Below are 19,867 nucleotides of genomic sequence, written 5' to 3'. Positions count from 1 at the left end.
CTCTTGCATTGCATGCAACCAACTCAGGTCCCATATGAGGGTCCATGGAACCCTTATGGTCCCCTGAGCCTGGCAGGTGTCCCCCCCAAATAAAAGTGTTTATCACAGGATCTCAATGAATTAGATATTTTAAAAAATGAATGGAAATATGCAATTTGGGGTCTGGAGGGCATAGTATGGCAGGTATGCCTTGCATGCTGCCAACCTTAGTTTGCTTTTGTACAACATATGGTCCCCTGGGCACTGCCAGTTGTGGTCTAAATATAATAATGAAAATATACAATTTATTAGTTATTTAAATAAATAGAACTTGTAAAATTGCTATTTAAATGTCTAGGTGATAATATAGTAAAAGTTAAACATTCTCATTGATGCTTTTTGTTTTAAATATTGGTATAATAATGAAGGAAATTTATTAATCTTTTGGGGAAAGTAGCTTACCTCATTTGCTCTCTTTCAGACCCAGGAAACCTAAATTTTTAACCTTAAAAATAACCGTTGTGTTGGGCACAACAGTTGTGTAGGGCATTTACCTTGGCACGTGGCTGACTAGGTTCGATCCCATATGGTCTCCTGAGTCTGCCAGGAGTAATTTCTGAACAGAGCCAGGAATAACTTCTGAGTGCCACTGGGTGTGGCCCAACCCCCCAAAAAAGAAACAGTTGTGGGGCTGGAGTTATAGTACAGGGGATAGGACACCTGCCTTGCATGCCACTGACCCAGGTTCAATCTCTGACATTCCATATGGTTCCTTAAACCTTCTTAGAGCGATTTCTGAAGGAAAAACAGGAGTGACTCCTGAGCATTGATTGCTGGGTATGATCCAGAAACAAAATAAAATAAAAAACAACTGAACATGGAATTGAATAGCATTTTATTTTACAAACCCTTAGAAATAGTAAAAAATAAAGTAAAGTAATGGAATTAGACTTTTTTCCAAATGCAGATTTTTTTTTTTTTGGTTTTTCGGGCCACACCCATTTGATGCTCAGGGGTTACTCCTGGCTAAGCACTCAGAAATTGCCCCTGGCTTGTGGGGACCATATGGGACACTGGGTTTCGAACTGTGGTCGCGATCTTTCCTTGGCTAGTGCTTGCAAGGCAAACACCTTACCTCTAGTGCCACCTCGCCAGACCCTAAATGCAGAATGTTTTATTTAAGAAAATAGGAGCCAGACACAGCAATAGTATATATAGCAGGAGAGGCAATTTGCCTTGCACATGGTCAACCCAGGTTTGATCCCTGGCATCCCAAATGGTCCACTGAGTACAGCCAGGAGTGATCTGCCAGAACAGGAGCACTTCCAGAACATAGTTAGGAGTAAGACCTGAGCACCACAATAGTGGAAAAAATCTGGGGAGAGGTGGATAAAAAAGGGCTGGAGAGATAGTGCGGAGTATAGGGCATTTGCCTTTCAAACAGCTGACCCAAACTTGATCCCCCCCACATCTCATATGGTTCTCTGAGTATTTATAGGAGTAGTTTCCCTGAATACAGAGCCAGGAGTAATTTCTGAACATTACTAGATGTGTTCCAAAATTTCTGAGCGCCGCTGGGTGTGACTCAAATATATGAGAGAGGAGAGAGAGGAGAGAGAGAGACACAGAGAGAGAGAAGATAATCAGAAGATAATCAACAGATTGGGGAATTTTCATAAGAGAGAGAGAGGAGAGAGAGAGGAAAGAGAGAGACACAGAGAGAGAAGATAATCAGAAGATAATCAACAGATTGGGGAATTTTCATAAGATTAAACATTATATATATTTAAGTTTACTGATTTATCACCTAATAAACTTTAACCATTTATCTTTAGGTGTAAATATCTGTTGGAGGAGAAGGGGCAGGAATTTATAAACAGTATTCATTTAGCCCATTCACATGGGGAGTCTCTGGTAAGTCCCATTGTAGGCATACATTTTCAAATGTTATGTATTGATAGTGTAATATTTTGTTTTTTAGATTGCTGTGTTTGTGAGTGTGGTTTATTAAAGGTTGTGTCCACAGTATAATATTATTTACTGATGGTGGTTTTGTCAATATACCTAGTGGTACTTGGGGGCCTACTACCTCCTTGGTACTTGGTAGTTACTCAGCATATGTGGGAGGCCATAACATGTCAGGAAGTATAACCCAGGGCTCAGGGCTGGAGAGATAACTACAGCAGGTAGGAGACTTGGTTGCATGCAGCTCACCTGGGATTGATCCTCAGCAGCCTATATGTTCTCCTGAGCTCCACAGGAGTGATTCCTAAGTGTAAAGCCAGGAATAATATCTGAGTACTACCAGTGTGCACTGCCCCAAAAATACCAAGTAGAGAACTCCTGTATACAAAGCATGTATTCCAGCTCTTTTATCTATCTTCTAGTTCCATAGTATTTTAAATCACTTTGGGCAAAAAAAATTGGGCTTGAAAAACTAAAAGTTCTTAATCACCTAGCCTTCTGAAACTTTTTGTATAATTACTTTATATTGATAAAGTAGCTTTAAACTTTTTATAGGCAATTATGTAAATCTTAATCAATCTCTATTATCGTGAACTTGGTTGATAAAGCACTCTTATGAGGTGGAAAGAGATTGGAGGCCCAGCATTTCTTTTATGGCTCTGCCATGAACTACTGCTTCTGTCAAGTAGTTTAGTATTCTTGAACTTCTGCTCCTGTCTGTAAAGGGAATGGATTTGGGTTGGATGATCTTTGAACTTCCTTCTAGCTCAGTTACTCTGTGCCTTTTATATATATTCATATGTTGAATTGAAATAAAATTAATTTATAAGTTCATGATGAACATTTTTACATTAAGGTAATTACCTTCTACCAAAAAGAATTCTAACTGATAATTTATATTTCTGTTTTAGGCAAGAACTGCTGAAAACATTTCTTCACTAACTAAAAGAATTGGTAAATATTCTTATTAAAATAAATATCCTTATAATTACTAGCAATATATCAAAGTAATTTGTAGAATGCAAAAGTAAACTTACTCTTTCAAGGCCAGGTATATTTATTTGAGGGGATTGCTATAAACTTAATAATTTCAGTAAGTTTACATTCAAATTGGAAACTATCACTTCATGGAGGGGTAGAGGTGGTTTCCCTTGGTTTTGGGGTTTTGTTTGTTTGTTTGTCTGTTTGTTTGGTTTTTGCTCCACACCTGATGGTGATCAGGCATTACTATTAGCTCTGTGCTCAGAAATTACTTCCAGCAAGCTTGGGGGAACATACGGGATTCCGGGGAGCAACCTGGGTCAGCAGCATACAAGGCAAATGCCCTATCTGTTGTGCTATTGCTCCAGTCCCATAAGAAGTAGAGGTTTTTAATCACAGAGTTGTTTTTACTTTTTGAGACATCTTGAAGTATCAGAAAATGGACAGAAAGATATTAAACAAGTATATTGGCATCCCCACTTTTCAGATGATGAAGCCATTAAGGAGGTTACATGACCTGCTTATAGTTAAACTGCAAATACTTAGTCTAAGTAGAACTGTAAACACAGATCTTCTGAATCTACATCACACTACAGCTCTAATTCTCAACTTAGACATCAGATTTTAAAAATAGTAGACAATTTGGGCCAGAATGATCATACAGTGGTGAGGACACTTTACTTGCGCATGGCAAACCCAGTTATCATCCCTGGCACACCATATTGTCCTGATTCACTAAGCCAGAAATAAGCTCTGAGCTCTACCAAGTGTGGTCCAAAAACAAAAAAAAATAGTAGAAAGTTTAATTTGGAATAAGTCTGGTCATATTCCCATATTCAGCATCATCCATTTAGTATTTTAAGACGTGACCAGAGTAATAGCACAGTGGTAGGCTGTTTGCCTTGTACGAAGACAACCATGGACGGACCCCAGTTCGATTCCCGGCATCTCATATGGTCCCCAAGCCAGGAGCGATTTCTTGAGTGCAGAGTCAGGAATAACCCCTGAGCACCGCAGGGTGTGACCCAAAAACAAAAGAAACAAAAAAAAGAATTGCAAGGCAATGGAATACTACATACATATACTGTATATTCACTATATACTAAATATGATATATGTACTATATACATATTATAATTTTACATGTATATGAAGTTATATGCATTCATATATGTCTCAAGTTTCTTTTTGGTTTGAGAGACATTTTGATATTTCTTTATAAGAATTTTGTGTTGGACATAAATACAAATTTCTTATAGCTCATATTTTAGAAATTACATAGATTTTTATTAAAATTTCTTTTGGGGAAACCTGACAGTATAGCTTGCAACTTGGGAGCTGCTTCCAAGTTGACTCTGGGGGACTGTGGTGCCAAAGATCCAACCAGTGCCTTCCAGATGTAAAATATATGCATTATCTCTTTGAGCTATCTCCCCAACTCTTATATTTTTAATAAGAAAGCCTTATCTCTGCTTTTGGTATATGGCAAGTTTGAGACAGCTGCAGGATATCCAAGAAGATGTATATTACAATCTGAACTCATTAAATAAGGATAAAGTTGTGTAGAAGTATCTAAAGAGATCATTAAATAAATGTTCAATGAGGGAATGAAAGGAAACCATCAGTGTCTAATTAGATAGGCAGAAGCCATAAAAACTAGCCAGAAAACCAGTAGAACAAGGAAACAATTATTCCCTAGACATTTCCGCCTACAAATCTCAAAAATAGCTCAAAAACCACTCAGACTTGTGCTGGAGCGGTAGTACAGCGGACAAGACACTTGCCTTGTATGTGATATATCTGGGTTCCATCCACAGCATCCCAAATGGTCTCCAAAGCACTGGTAGAAGTAATTCTTGCAGAGCCAGAAATAATGCCTGCACATTTTCAGATGTATTCCCAAAACAGATAAGATAAAGAATGTTTTAAGGTCTAATATACATCAATAAACTATATGAAATATTATATAATATTTATTTTCACACATTATTTAACTTTAAAGCTTCTGGGAATTGAAACTAAGAAAATATAACAAAACCAGTTTAAGTTTTACAAAAGGTAAATTATATATACAAAAGGTAAGTTCCTATGGCATATTAATGGTCACCAAAACATCACCAAGTTTTTTATGACCCAAAACTCTTTTAATATTAAACATGCATTAGTGTTCATTCACTTGTTTTCCAGCCTTACTCTAATTCAGATTTTGGGTGGTCAGAGCCTCTCAGGATACAAGAAAGTTCTCTCTCCTCTTCCATCCCTTCTCTTTCCTTTCAGTCTCTTTTCTTGTTCCCCTTTTCTCCCCTCGTCTCCCCACTCCTCTTATGGCTTCTATCCTTGCCGTCCCATCTCCCCTCTTCCCATCTCTGTCACATTCACTTTCTCAAACTGGGACAATTTAAACATGCCTACAAGCCTCACATGCTTATCATTATGGTTGGGAGAAAACATGAGTACCCTAAAAAACACTCAGGGGCCCAGAGTGATAGCACAGTGGCAGGGCATTTGCCTTGTATGTGGCTGACCTGGGACAGGTCAAACCTGGGTTTGGTTCCCGGCATCCCATATGGTCCCTGGAGCCTTCTAGGAGTGATTTCTGAGCACAGAGCCAGGACTAATCTCTGAGTGCTGCCGGGTATACCCCTGCCCCCCCCCCAAAAAAAAAACATTCAGCCATGAGAACATGTAAACTACACAGACAGCCCTGGCCTGGTCATCAGTGTCTTGATGAAACAACCTTGAACAAGGAAGGCAGTGTTATCAGGAGGGTAACTAAGATCCAGACCAAAGTATGGAACATTTTAATGATGAGGGATGTTCAGAAGTAGGTTGTGTTTGTAAAAACCTTACCTTAGATCCCTGATAGCACAAAAGAAGACATTCCCACCACCCAAATGTTCTATCAAGCCCCTTCTTAATACCCACATCCATTTTATAGTGACTTCTATTATCATATATTAGATATGTTGACATTTTTGCTTATAGCTATGAGATTTTCTTTGTGGCAATTTTTTTCTTGCTGTACAATTTTTTAGTAAATATTTACTTGCTCATCTGATGGACACGATTTCTTTCCATTTTGGTACTCAAATAATGATGTGACTATTCTTATGTTTTTGTCCTTTATTTGCACTTACTTTTATTCAGTTTTGGGGAAGGCACACCCAGCAGTATTGGGGACTACTCTTGGTTCAGTGCTTGGCTGTGCTCCCAGGGTGCTCAGAGGACTGTAGTGCCAGAGATCCGAACCTGGGTCTGTCACATTCAGAATATGCACTCAAGCTGTTGAGCTGTCTGTTTGGCCTTTATCACCAATTTTTAATAATTCAGAGTAGAATAGATGAGTCAGAAAATTGATGCCTCAGGACCAAGCAATAGTACAGTGAAAAGAGCACTTGCAGCTGACTTGGCTTTGATCCTGGCACCACATATAGTTCTCTGAGCCCCACTGTGAGTGATTCCTGACAGAGCCAAGGAGTAAGCTCTGAGCACTGTCAAATGTCCCCCGCACCCCAAGAAAGAGTTTTAAGTCTCTTTTTGTACTTACGTCTGTATCCTATATTCTTGCTTTATTGTTGCCGTGATTTTCTATTTCCTTTTTTTTATTTTGGGGTCACATCTGACAGTGATCAGTGTGGATGCAATAACACAGACCAGTCCATTTAGTTATTTCCAATTTTAGTAAATGGACTGCCAAATTGAGCACTCATCAAACTATCTCAAGCCCCTCTCTTTGCTTCTTTGGCCAATCTAATTCTTCCCCCTCTTCTACAGAAACCAAGTCCAAGGCTTAGGAAAGTCAAGATCACAGAATGGAGCTTCTCTATATTTTTCAGGATTTTTTTTTTTCAAAATAATTGCTAATGAGTTAGTAAAGCTGTCCTCTCTTTAAGTACCTTGGGTTGATTGCTGATGGGTCCACCACCTGTTTCATAAAACATCGGGTGTTTTTTAGTATTTTATCATATCACTTTTCCAGTTTTTTGGTTTTGGTTTTGGTTTTTGAGCCACACCCAGCGACACTCTGGTTACTCCTGGCTCTGAGCTCAGAAATCACTCCTGGCTGACTGGGGGGGGGAAACCATATGGGATGCTGTGGATCAAACCCCGGTCCATCCCAGGTCAGCCGCCTACAAGGCAAATGCCCTACTGCTGTGTATTCCTTCGGCCCTTCTTCACAGTCCTAAAGTACTAAACATAATGCTACAAAGTACATACTGTATTTTCAATTAATGGTAAACTTTTCAGAATTACCTTTTAAATGCATAAATATTTCAAAAATCGTCCCAAAGTAGCTCTTTTGTTTGTTTTGTTTTGGTTTTTGGGTCACTCCCAGCAGCGCTCAGTGGTTACTCCTGGCTCTGTGCTCAGAAATCACTCTTGGTAGGCTCGGGGGACCATATAGGATGCCGGGATTTGAACCACTGTCCTCCTGCAATCAAGGCAAATGCCCTACCTCCATGATATCTGTCCTGCCCCCCCAAAAGTAGCTCTTGGCTGACTGTTTTCCTTCTGTTTGGTTTTACTATTTAAATATGTTGCTATTGTGCCAGAGAAATAGCACAGCAGTAGGGCATTAGCCTTGCACATGTCAACCCAGGACAGATGGTGGTTTGAATCCTGGTATCCCATATGGTCCTCCAAACACAAAGCCAGGACTAACCCCTGAGTGTCATCAGGTGTGACCAAAAAAAAAAAACAAAAAAATGTTGCTATTGGGATGATATTGAAGATAATTGTCTAAGTTTTATGTTCTTTTCCTTTACCAATTTTCATTTCAGATGATACTGCCTTCCAAAATCCTATGGTACAAGAAGCCATACGAATGGGGTTCCATTTCAGTGATATCAAGAAAATAATGGAGAAAAAAATTCAGACCTCTGGAAACAACTATAAATCACTTGAGGTCTTGGTTGCAGATCTAATTAGTGCTCAGAAAAATAATGTACATGATGAATCAAGTCAGACTTCCTTGCAAAAAGGTATGTAGGGCTATTAAAATATTTGGACTACACTAAGCAGTGCTAAGGGATCACTCCTGGCAGGCTCTGGGGATCATATGTGGTGCTAGATGGAACCCAGGTCAGTTATGTGTATCGCAGGTGTCTTACCCACTCTGTTATCACTCTGGTCTCACATGTGTCTACTTTTTAAACTTGTTTTTATTTAAATCATTGTAATTTGCAGAGTTATTCATAGTTGTATTTTTAAAAAAATATGACATAGATGGGGTCGGAGTGGTGGCGCAAGCGGTAGGGCACTTGCCTTGCATGCCGCGTGTTTGCTACCCCTGATATAATAAGTATATCTGAATGAATGGCAACATAATACGGAAATATATATTAAATAGTGCAGAGAAGCATGAAACTCCTCTGAGGAAGGAGAAAATACATATATAAATATGACCTCCATGGCTGAAGATGTGACTCAGTGATAAAAACACATCCCTTGCATTCAGGAGAATTGAGTTTAATCCCTAATACCACAGAAATAAATTACTTAAAACAACTTCCTTAAGGATGACAGCAATGGCCAGAAACACAGTGTAAATATTAAAGTGTTTGCCTTATTGGCCTGGAGCAGTAGTACAGCAGGTAAGACATTTGCCTTGCACATGGCCAACTAGGTTCAATCCCAGCATATTCCATACAGTGTCCCAAGGACCACCAGAAGTAATTTCTGAGTCAGAGCCATGAGTAACCCCTGCGCATCACCAGGTGTAGCCAAAATAAACGCTTGTCTTGCCTTGTGAGTGCCAATCCCAGTTCAGTCTCTGGACCACATAAGGTATCCTGAGCACTGCCAGAAGTGACTACTGAGCACAGAGCCAGGAATAACCCCTAAACACATCTGCATTTTGCCCCCAAAACAACACAGTAGGATAACAGGTACTCTACTTCTTGTCAGCAATCCTAAAGTTTAAATAAAACGTTTCTAACCAAATTCAGTTTTGGGTACTTGGGTGTGGTATTGTAGTAATGATTTTTAAAATGACATCATTTTGATGAGATGAGATGATTCAATTGACTGCTTTTCCTAAGAATACATTTATTTGGAAAACCTATGGCCTAGAGATCTAGTAAAGTGGGCACAGCTCTTGGCTTGCATGCAACCATCCCTGGTTCAGTCCCTGACATTCTGTATGGTCCCCTGAGCACCACCAAATATGCCCCCCTCAAATAAAACCTATAAGAGCTTTACTTTTATTGGTGATACTAAAGTTAACCATTGAGTGAGATAGTACAGCAGGTAGAGCACTTGCCTCGAACACTGTTGACCTGAGTTTTATTCCTGGCATACTCTGTTCCCTTGTGCCCTCCAGGAATGATTCAGTCCAGAGCCAGGTATAACTTCTGAGCACTGCTGGTTGTGACCCATAGACTATATAAAATAAAATTAAAACTGTTGACTTGGTCATGTTTCTACTCCAGTAGACCAAAAGCAATTATATCACTTTTCTCTGTACACTAATTACAACTCAAGCTTATTTGTTTGATAATAAGCTATTATTTATTATACTGGATGCTGCTGTACAACAGAAGAATGTGTTAGGTTACTATTAGATCAGTGGTCCTCAAACTTTTTAAACAGGGGCCAATTTACTGTCCCTCAGATCGTTGGCGGGCCGGACTACAGTAAAAACAAAAACTATGAACAAATTCCTCTGCACACTGCATCTATCTTATTTTGAAGTGAAGAAACAAAACAGAAACAAATACAATATGTGGCCCGCGGGCCATAGTTTGAAGACCCCTGCTATTAGACTCTTCTAACACAATGCATTGTAGAATGTCTGTTCTCTCTACCTAACCAAATTTCATGGGAGTTCTTTTTTTTTTAAATAAAATCTTTATTTAAACACCATGATTACAAGCATGATTTTAGTTGGGTTTCCATCATAAATAGAATACCCCCTTCACCAGTGCAACATTCTACCACCAATGCCCCTTACACTCCCCCCAACCACTGCCTGTATTCAAGACAGGTATTCTACTTTAAGATGGTATATGAAAGAGGGCCAAACCAAGAAGCAGCTTTCAGGGGCAAGAGTGGAATTCCACCACTTGACCTACATATAGTCACACTAAATTGGGGCCTGATCGATGATAGCACAGTGGGGAGGGCCTTTGCCTTGCATGCAGCTGATGTGGGTTTCATCCCAGGAGTCCCATATGGTCCCTGATCCTGTCAGGAATGATTTCTGAGCACAGAGCTATGAGTAACCCCTGAGCACCACTGATATGGCCCAAAACCTAAAATAAATAAATAGATAGATTGACATAGACTATTTTCTCATGTTAGAACTTCTTTCTGCTTCTCCTAAACACTGAGTCTTTTAATTTTATATAAAATATAGGGTGGCAGGGCCGGAGAGGTGGCGCTAGAGGTAAGGTGTCTGCCTTGCAAGCGCTAGCATAGGATGGACCGCGGTTCGATCCCCCAGTGTCCCATATGGTCCTCCAAGCCAGGAGCAATTTCTGAGCGCATAGCCAGGAGTAACCCCTGAGTGTCAAACGGGTGTGGCCAAAAAAAACCAAAAAAGAATATATATAGGGTGGCGAGCCTGCCAGGAACAATTTCTGAGCGCAGAGCCAGAAGTAACCCCTGAACATTGCCGTTGTGGCCCAAAAACCAAAATATATATGTGGATATACAGACGTACACATATAGGGTAGGTGGGCAGGCCTAATTGAAGTAAAGTAGATAGAAGTTATTAGGAAAAGCATGTTATTGTTTACAGATTCTTAGATTCAGTGCTAGCTTTTTTCCCAAGTGGCTGTTTGACAAAGCATGCCCCAGTAATTGGTCTTCTAAAAATAGCTCCAACTCAGTATTTCTTTCTTTGTAAAAATTACATAGTGTGTGCCAGGAATATGGTTCAGCAATAGAGCACAAGCCTTGCATATATTAAGCCTGGGGTTTGATCCCCAACATCAAAAGTAAGATTATAATTAGACATTGTATAAAGCTCTTTATTTCTTGTGTATATGCTAAAGTATTTTAATCCTTTTATGTATCTTTGTATGATACACAACAGAGAGTACAGTGGAGAAGGCACTTGCTTTCAGATATCTGGCCAAGCTTGATTCCCAGCACCACTTATAGTTGCCTGAACTCTGCCAGGCATGGCCTAAAAAAATAAAAAACATTTAAGAATTTTTTTTTGTTTTGGGTTGTGAACCATACCCAGCTGTACTCGGGCACTACTCTCAGTTTGGTGCTGGAGAGGTAAGCTTCCAGCAGTCCTCAGTGTACCAGAACTAACATCAGTTTATTCTAGAATTGATTTAAGATAATGTAAAGTTATTGCTGGAGTGATAGTGCGGTGTGTAAGGCATTTGCTTTCCACGCAGCCAGTTTGTTCCATGTTTGAAAGGAGAGAATTGGAAATCTTTGCTCTGTTAACATTTTGGTATTTTACTTTGTGTCCAGTCTAAGAGTGGGTACTTTCTCTGATGTATTCCTTGTGTAAACCTGCTTGATATTATGTCTCTGACATGCTTTGTTTTGGGGCCACACCCAGCAGTGCTGTGATATCACTCCTGGCTCTGTGCTGAGGGATCACTCCTGGCAAGCTCACTGGCCATGTAGGTTGCCAGGGATCAAACCCAGGTTTCTATTTCTCTCCTATCCCTGAAGTTAAATGTCACTAACCTATGAAGTCTTCTCACCCTGTCTGAACAGAACTAGTTCTTCCATCTTGTTACACAGCACTTTGTACTTGACTTTAATATGGCACTTGTCACTTGGTTTTTTGTATTCACTTCCACAGTATTAGCTCATGCTACCTAGGACCAAGCATATGTGAGTCACCCATCAGCCAGTACTTGATTTGCTCATTGCACGTAGTAGGAGTTCAAATGGTTCAGTGAATTTAAACAAGTTATGACAGTCTAAAATTAACGTTTCTTTTATCTTCTTTGTGCAGATATTAGTCCTGAAGAGCAACTAAGACTCCTGCAAGAGGAGAAACTTTGTAAAATCTGTATGGATAAAAATATTGCTATAGCTTTTATTCCTTGTGGACATCTGGTCACTTGTAAACAATGTGCTGAAGCAGTTGACAAATGTCCTATGTGCTACACAGTCATTACTTTCAGGCAGAAAATTTTTATGTCTTAAAATGTAACTCTGCAGTAGGCGTGTTAATGTTCTTATTACACTGTTTGAATGTGTAATGTGAACCCACTTAAAGCAATCAGCATTGAATTTCATTAGCATTTGCTACCAAGTAGGAAAAACATAAACTACAGTGTTAAGAGGTGATAATTGATTTTTTTTAATTTCTGGATTTTTCAGAATAGCCGCTGTATTATTTATCATTTTTACTGTCATTTAATTGAAATCTATACTAAGAAATATATTGTAACTGATCACAATGTGTATTTGTAGTACACTGACTTAACATAGCTTCTGAGTGTAACTGAATTAATCAACTGACTTTTTCGTTCTTTTTCGATAGACTTAACAAACGGAGTGTTCTGTATAAATGTGGAGATTAGAGTTAATCTCTCCAATCACATAATTCGCTTTGTGTGAAAAGGAATGAACTGCTCCATGCTGGTGAAAAGAGAAATTATTTTTAGATAGCTTTCTTTGTTTTATGATTCTGTCGATTTTCTTTTAAAATGATACATATGTACTATGTACTTGTGTGGATGTTTATTAATATGTTCAAAAAGTTGATGATAGAATGCCATCTAGTCTATATGTACTGACATGGAGTGAAATCAAGGATGTATTAAGTATAAAGTGCAAGTAGCAAAATTTTATAGAGCATGAACCACATGAAGGGGTATGTGTGTGTTTGTAAATATATCGAACAAAATATTTGGAAAGTTATGCACTAAATGACTAACTATGGTTTTTCTTGGGGGGTGGGGGTGGGCTAATGGGTCCCAGCGCAGATTAAAGGGACCTTTCACTTTCTACTTTTTTAATTTTGCTGTTTAATTTTATAAGTATGTATTTTGTAATCAGAATTTTTAGAAACTCTTACTGATTTAAAGGCTTAGGCATGTTCAAACGCCTGCAAAACTACTTATTGCTCAGCTTTAGTTTTTCTAATCCAGGAAGACAGGACAGTTAACCTTTTTAGTGCCAATGTGAAATTTAAGTATTTTTATGTTTTTCCTGTTTTGTGGATGAAAAACATTTCTGAGTGGTAGTTTTCTGACAGGTAGATCATGTCTTCTCTTGTTTCAAAATAAATATTCCTGATTTTGTAAAATGAAGTATAAAATATGTCTCTCAGATCTTCCAATTAATTAGTGAGGATTCATCCTTAATCCTTGCTAGTTTAAGCCTGCCTAAGTCACTTTACTAAAAGATCTTTGTTAACCCAGTATTTTAAACATCTGTCAGCTTACGTAGGTAAAAGTAGAAGCATGTTTGTACACTGCTTGTAATTATAGTGACAGCTTTTCATGTTGAGAGTCTCCTATCCTTTTGTCTTAGTTTTTTGTGATTAGTATGATTAAGATGTATATAAGGGTAAACTGTCAACTCTCTACCTAAATTCTTTTTTTACTAGTGATAGTAGGTACTTCTGAAATATTTGTTCTCTCAAGATCCATAAAAATCTTATAGAAATTGGGTCTGAGAGAGCTCAGTAGGCTGGAATGCATGCTTTGCATGCAAGGGTCTGGGTTCAATTCCCAGCACCACCTGGGCCCTCGAGCACTACCAGGTGTGGCCCCAAAACAAAAAAAATGAAAATTATAAAATATGACAAGAATTGTTTAAATATTAAAAAGGAAATAAAACTTGAATAGCAGTCAATGTAGATGAAAAATAGAAATTAACTACTTCATTGAACCTACCAAGATTCTCACAATGACCTTTTGTAGAGGTGAGTGAGGCATTTTATTACAGAAAGTTTCTGAGAAAAACAATATTAGAACATGTTTTCCTAACTGCTGTTTACATAATGTTCATTTAAGGCATTGCATATTTATAGGGCCTGAGTGATAGTACAGTGGGTAGGGTGTTTGCATCACCACTGGGGTTCACTCCCCAGCATCCCAAATGGTCCTCTGAGCACCAGAAATAATTCCTGAGTGCAAAGCCAAAAGTAAGTCCTAAGCATGGTCAGATGTGGTCTAAACCTTATATCCCTCAAAAAATTCAAAAATAAGGGGCCATAGAGATAGCACAGTGGTGTTTGCCTTGCAAGCAGCTGACCCAGGACCTAAGGTGGTTGGTTCGAATCCCGGCGTCTCATATGGTCCCCCATGCCTGCCAGGAGCTATTTCTGAGCAGATAGCCGGAGTAACCCCTGAGCACCACTGGGTGTGGCCCAAAAACCAAAAACAAAACAAAACAAAAAATTTTTAAAATAAACATTGCAAATGTAAATGCTTTTTAAAAATCATTAGTGACCACCTGTTTTTTGTCTTATGTAAATCTCCAGTTCTTTACTTTGCACTGTATTCCACTTAGGTTTAATTATATATTCATTAAGTTGAGTTTTATGTTCATAGACTAAACTTAAAACTACAAGGGGAGGGGCCAATGGAAAGAAAGTGCAGTAGGTAGAGCGTAGGTTTGATCCCTCAACACTACATGGTTCCCTGAGCACCACAAGATGTCATCCCCCCATGAAAATTATTTTAAAAAAAACTCTTTTAGAACTTGAAGATTTTGAGTTAAGACTTTTTTCCCTGTGAATTGTGAAATTTAATGCATAAAGCTGATGTGGTTAGCAAGTTTATTTTAAGAATTGTTTAAAGATGTTGTAGATTCAGGTTCTTAAATCACTCGGTATTCCAGCTTCTAATCAAAAACGTACAAAGACTGGGCCTGGAGTGATAGTACAGCAGGTAGGGTGCTTGCCTTACAGGCAGCTGACCCTGGTTCAATCCCTGGCATCCCATATGGTCCGTTCCCCCCCAAACCCCAGCACCACCAGTGTTTGTGTTCACTATGCAAAACACTAGTTTTCCCCCATATATTTGGGCAAGTCCCACTTTGTAAGGTCAAAGATAAAACCAGAAAAAAAAAATCTCTGCCTTCTCCCCTTTTCCAAAATAATTCTCAGTATACTTCTTCCTTATCTTTATAAAGTTCACTCTTAATATTTTGAACTTATCACCTATTTTGTTAGTCGCGTTAAGAGTAAAGTTGTGGGGCCGGCGAGGTGGCGCTAGAGGTAAGGTGTCTTTCTTGCAAGTGCTAGCCAAGGAATGACCGCGGTTTGATCCCCTGGCTTCCCATATGGTCCCCCCACGCCAGGGGCAATTTCTGAGCGCTGAGCCAGGAGTAACCCCTGAATATCAAATGGGTGTGGCCAAAAAAAAAAAGAGTAAAGTTGTTTTGTAATAATTAGTTATGTAGTTATCTTTATTCATAATAATTTAGTGTTCATAATAAGCTTTGTCTTAATTTTTGAGAATGATTTTAGTATCCATAAATTCCAGGCCAGAAGTGGCTTTGAATTGCTTTTCCTGCTAGGTATTTTTTCCCATTCAGAGGCTCTGGTGGAGTAGGATGGGAAATGTATATAATATGACCCAGTCCTGATTACCTTTATTATTATTACCTTACATTATTTAAACTTTGGTAGTTCATTTTTATGCTTTTATTTTAGTGGATAAAATTTGTGTTTTTGAATTTGGAATGGAGACTACCACTCTAGCACGAGTTGCATGTATCATACTCTTCAGCTCCAAATCAGAATTTCCTAATTGTGTTTAATGGGGATGGGCTGAGAGGGTGGGAGACATGGGATAAATTATGTATCACTTCTATTCAAGAAATAAGAAAAGGGGGAAGAGGAATAAAAGGAATTTTTGACAGATGTATCTCATTTTAGCCAAATTTGCTTTAAAGAAGTGGGAGAAAAGGAGGTAGCTATTTCTTTGTGAAATTAGGTTTGCAGTTATTTTACAAAGTTATGAGATTTCAGGAAGACCATGTATGTAAAATACCTACTTATAAATGTTAATTCTCTTCTGACACACATGAAGTTGCCTTGTCCTTGGCCTAACACTTAGATGAGAGCTCTTTTAATGACTAGTACTCATGGTTTTGGTGTTCCTCATAATTATATTAATGATGATAAATAGGTCAAGTCCTTGAAAGGTTGAAATCCTCTTTGTGTTTGTGGTGCTGGGAATTGAACCTAATGGGAATCCCATTAGGGGGCATGTGCACTACCATTGAGTCACATCGTAAGCCCCTGAAATTCTTTTTAAGTTGAAAAGCCTATTAAAAAATTTAGTTGAACTTTTCCTAATAGAAGGTGGCATATTCCCACCTTCCTAATCAGTGTCAGTTTGATGCATAGACTTACTATATCAGCGCAACATGGATTTCATTTGCAGCATAATAAAACAGGAGACCTGGAAGTGACCTTTGAGAGTATCTGATTCATCCCCCTCATTTTACAGATGAGGCAGGGGAGGCTCAGAAGGTGAGTGGTTGAAAGCTCTAGAACTAATTTGTTGCAGCCCAGACTGACACAGTTTGAAGAGGAGAAGCTTCACACTCCTTCTCTCAGCAGGTCTCTAATGTTTATTCTGTCACCTGTTCTATACCATACCTTTCACATAGTGAGTGATACTTTGTAGTGAATACAATAGGACAATCTTAAACACATATATCTCTGAATTATACAATATGGCAATGTTTGGGTAGTAAGATTCTATTTTGAAGCTTAGAGTTTACACGTAATGCATATAGATTTTTGGCATTTACTGCATTCTTATATATTATAACACTTAAAAGTTACTCTCAGTATATGTTGTCATTTTGTCTGCTTAGTAGCAAATTTGTATTTTTATTTGTTCTAACGAAAGCTGATTGTAATTTCAGTTTTATATCATTATTATCATACGTTAACCTGACAGAATGACTGTTTTACGTCATTGTATTAGTGTTGTGAATAATCATGTGAAATGTTTTGTCATGTACAATATTTGTGAATATAATTTTATGCCTTTTTTCATGTCATAGAAACAGTCCCATTAAGAAAATTTTACTTCACTGATGTTCTCCCATTATGTTTCATAAATAAAAACATATTTTTCTGTGAATAAAACATTAAATAAAGTACTATTCTTTAAAATTATGTAAATGGTTTGTTTTACTTTCTCAAAATTGATGTGCTCTTCTTAAAATGACTAAAATGCAGGATGCTGGAGAGAGAAGGCTGGGCACAGGGTTTTTTGCATGCAAGTAGCCCAGGTAGAATCCCCAGTACCACAATGGTCGCCTGGGCACTATGAGGTGTGACTCATAACAACTCCCCAATATGCAACTTCCTAAGTCTATCTTTCCCACTCCCTTTAAAAATATTATTATTTTGGCTTGGGAGCTCTCCCCTGGTGGTGCTTAGGACTTCTGGCTCTGCACTCAGAAATCACCCCTGCAAGTCAGAGGACCATATATGGTTCCAAGGATATTACCCACATCAGCTGGCCACTGCGCACCACCATTGTACCCCCTGCCCTTTTTCATCAGCCCCATTACCTTTTTTGGGGGGGGGTCACACCCGGCGGCGCTCAGGAGTTACTCCTGCTGTCTGCTCAGAAATAGCTCCTGGCAGGCACGGGGGACCATATGGGACACCGGGATTCAAACCAGCCACCTTTGGTCCTGGATCGGCTGCTTGCAAGGCAAACACCGCTGTGCTCTCTCCGGGCCCTCATTACCTTTTTTTTTAATATACCACTATTATTGTAGATTTTTAATGGACCAGTCAACAGGGATTAAAATCAGCCTTTTCAGAAGCCAGAGCAGCAGTGCAGATGTCTTGCACAGTCAGCCAGGTTTGATTCCTCGCACCACATACGGTCCCCTGTTCCTGCAAAGAGTAATTCTTGAATACAGAGCCAGAGTAAGCCCTGAACACTGCTGCGTGTGGTCCAAAAACCAAAATAAAACAATAAAATCCTATCTCTTGAAGGTTAAGGGAAAAAATCACTCTTAAGACTGGTAATAGCATTAAAAAGCACCGTTAGGCTGGCGACAGGAATGGCCAAAGCATGTTTTCAACCAGGAGTGTTTGCTCTGGACGTCACTTGGTCCTCCAACTACCCTCAGGAGTGATCTCCATCCCCAGCAGCTCAGAGTAGCCCATGAGTGCCACTGGTAGTGTCCCTGAAATCAAACCTATAAGTTGTTCTCACTTTTATTTGCAATGCGCTTTTAGAATAAATGTGTTAAGAACTGCCTAGGATATGAATCTCCAGAGGTTTACAAAGCATGGTTCGGGAAACAGAAGCATCTGCATCCCCTGGGAATTTGATAGAAATGAAAATTATTGAGCCCCAACTCCAAAATATTGAATAAGAAACATATGACAGACCCAAAAATCTGTTTTAGCAAGACCTCAGTGTGGATCTAACAGTAGTTAAAATTTGAAAATCACTAGAAAGTGGTACAGGCGTAAAATCCAGACCTAAATGACTGGGGGCTGAGAACTATAGCGCAGAGACTAAGTAGAGTGGCTTTGTACACAGCCAACCTGTGTTCGGACCCCCGCACTGCATATGGTTACCCCAAGCACCACCAGGAGTGATCAGTCCCTGAATGTAGAGCCACGAGCACCACCAAGTCCCTGAGCACACCAAGTGTCCCCCCCTAAAAAATGGAAGTGACTGGGCGAAGAAGACAGTGCCTAGTGGATGGACTGCATGCTTTATGTTGAGGCTTGGGTTCTGACATCGCCCAGTGTAACTAACCAAACAGATGAAGGGTCGGTCCATGCACTTTGGTGCAGTTGGTGATGGTGTATAGTAACTTTGTAATTCAATGCCTTAAAATCTCTATTGTAACCATATTTTCCAAACTATAAAATATTTTTTAAAAAGCAGGTATTGGGGGCCAGCGCAGTGGCGCAGCAGTAGGGCATTTGCCTTGCACGGGGCTGACCTAGGACAGATCACGGTTCAATCCTCTGGCATCACATATGGTCCCCTGAGCCAGGAGCCGTTTCTGAGCGCATAGTCAGGAGTAATCCCTGAGCATCACCAGGTGTGGCCTCAGAACCAAAAAATAAAAATAAAAAGCAGGTATTGAAGGAGAATAGTACTATATTTAAGGTGGCTTGTCATGCATATTACTAAACACATATGGTACCACCAACCAGCACTCAGAGGGTCTCTTGAGTACAGAACCTAGAGCACTGGAACTTGGGCATTGCTGGCTATAGAGCAAAATGAAAATATCAGGAAAAAAAACCCAAATGACTAAAATCTGTAAGTTGAATTGGTGTATGTAGCTTTGTGCAAATGACTTCCCTCCCTTCACCCCATCTTTTCCTTTCAACTAATAGCCAATCTTGAATTTTTTACCATGAAAAACAAAGGTATAAAATGTAACATCTGGGAGGCCAGAAAGATAGCACAGCATTAAGGCATTTACCTTGCATACAGGGGACTGGGACAGACCTGGTTTGATTTGTGGCATTCCATATGGTCCCCCGAACTTGCCAGGAGCAATTTCTGAGCACAGAGCCAGGAGTAACCCCTGAGCGCCACCAGGTGTGCCCCCACAAAATCAATAAATGAATAAATAAACTGCTTTAAAATATTGCAATATCTAGGACCAGAACAATAGTACAGTGGGTAGGACATTTGCCTCGCATGCAGCCAACCTGGGTTCAGTCCTTGGCATCCCATATGATCCCCAGACCCTGCCAGGAGTAATTCCTTAGCACAGAGTCAGGGGCAACCGCTGAGCACCACTGGGTATGGCTCCCCAAACAAATATAAATAAATAAAATGCAATATCTTTTTGTTTATATTTTGTTTGGGTCCACACCCAGCCATGCTCAGGGCTTACTCCTGGCTTTACTCAGGGATCACTACTGATGGGGCTCAGGGACCATTTTGGTTTCTGGAAACCGAACCTCAGTCTTCCTTTTGCAAGCAACCACCCATCTGCTTTATCTCCCCAGCCCCTTGTCTTTCTTTTTTTTCTTTGTAGGTGTATAATA

The 19,867-nt window shown here is 39.4% G+C and overlaps 1 protein-coding gene and 1 long non-coding RNA gene across 3 annotated transcripts in view; both read left to right on the top strand.

Annotated features, from left to right (window-relative positions):
• Nucleotides 1-12,371, top strand: part of XIAP (X-linked inhibitor of apoptosis) — a 42,148-nt gene extending 29,777 nt beyond the window's left edge. For both annotated transcript variants that reach the window (XM_049767083.1, XM_049767082.1), the window contains exons 4-7: nucleotides 1,815-1,893; nucleotides 2,856-2,898; nucleotides 7,707-7,907; nucleotides 11,855-12,371. In XM_049767083.1, coding sequence (XP_049623040.1) covers nucleotides 1,815-1,893; nucleotides 2,856-2,898; nucleotides 7,707-7,907; nucleotides 11,855-12,048 — 517 coding nt within the window. In that variant the 3' untranslated portion in view covers nucleotides 12,049-12,371. The remainder of the gene's footprint in view (nucleotides 1-1,814; nucleotides 1,894-2,855; nucleotides 2,899-7,706; nucleotides 7,908-11,854) is intronic.
• Nucleotides 12,372-14,266: 1,895 nt separating this feature from the next.
• Nucleotides 14,267-16,996, top strand: LOC125999105 (uncharacterized). The gene is made up of 2 exons (XR_007492096.1): nucleotides 14,267-15,047; nucleotides 15,236-16,996. It is a non-coding gene; the product is annotated as an uncharacterized LOC125999105 (long non-coding RNA).
• The last annotated feature ends 2,871 nt before the right edge of the window (nucleotides 16,997-19,867 follow it).

This window comes from Suncus etruscus, chromosome X (assembly GCF_024139225.1).
Source record: "Suncus etruscus isolate mSunEtr1 chromosome X, mSunEtr1.pri.cur, whole genome shotgun sequence".
Taxonomy (NCBI): domain Eukaryota; kingdom Metazoa; phylum Chordata; class Mammalia; order Eulipotyphla; family Soricidae; genus Suncus; species Suncus etruscus.
The sequence above is the reverse complement of the archived record's forward strand: the minus strand, read 5'-3'. Positions and strand labels throughout refer to the sequence as shown.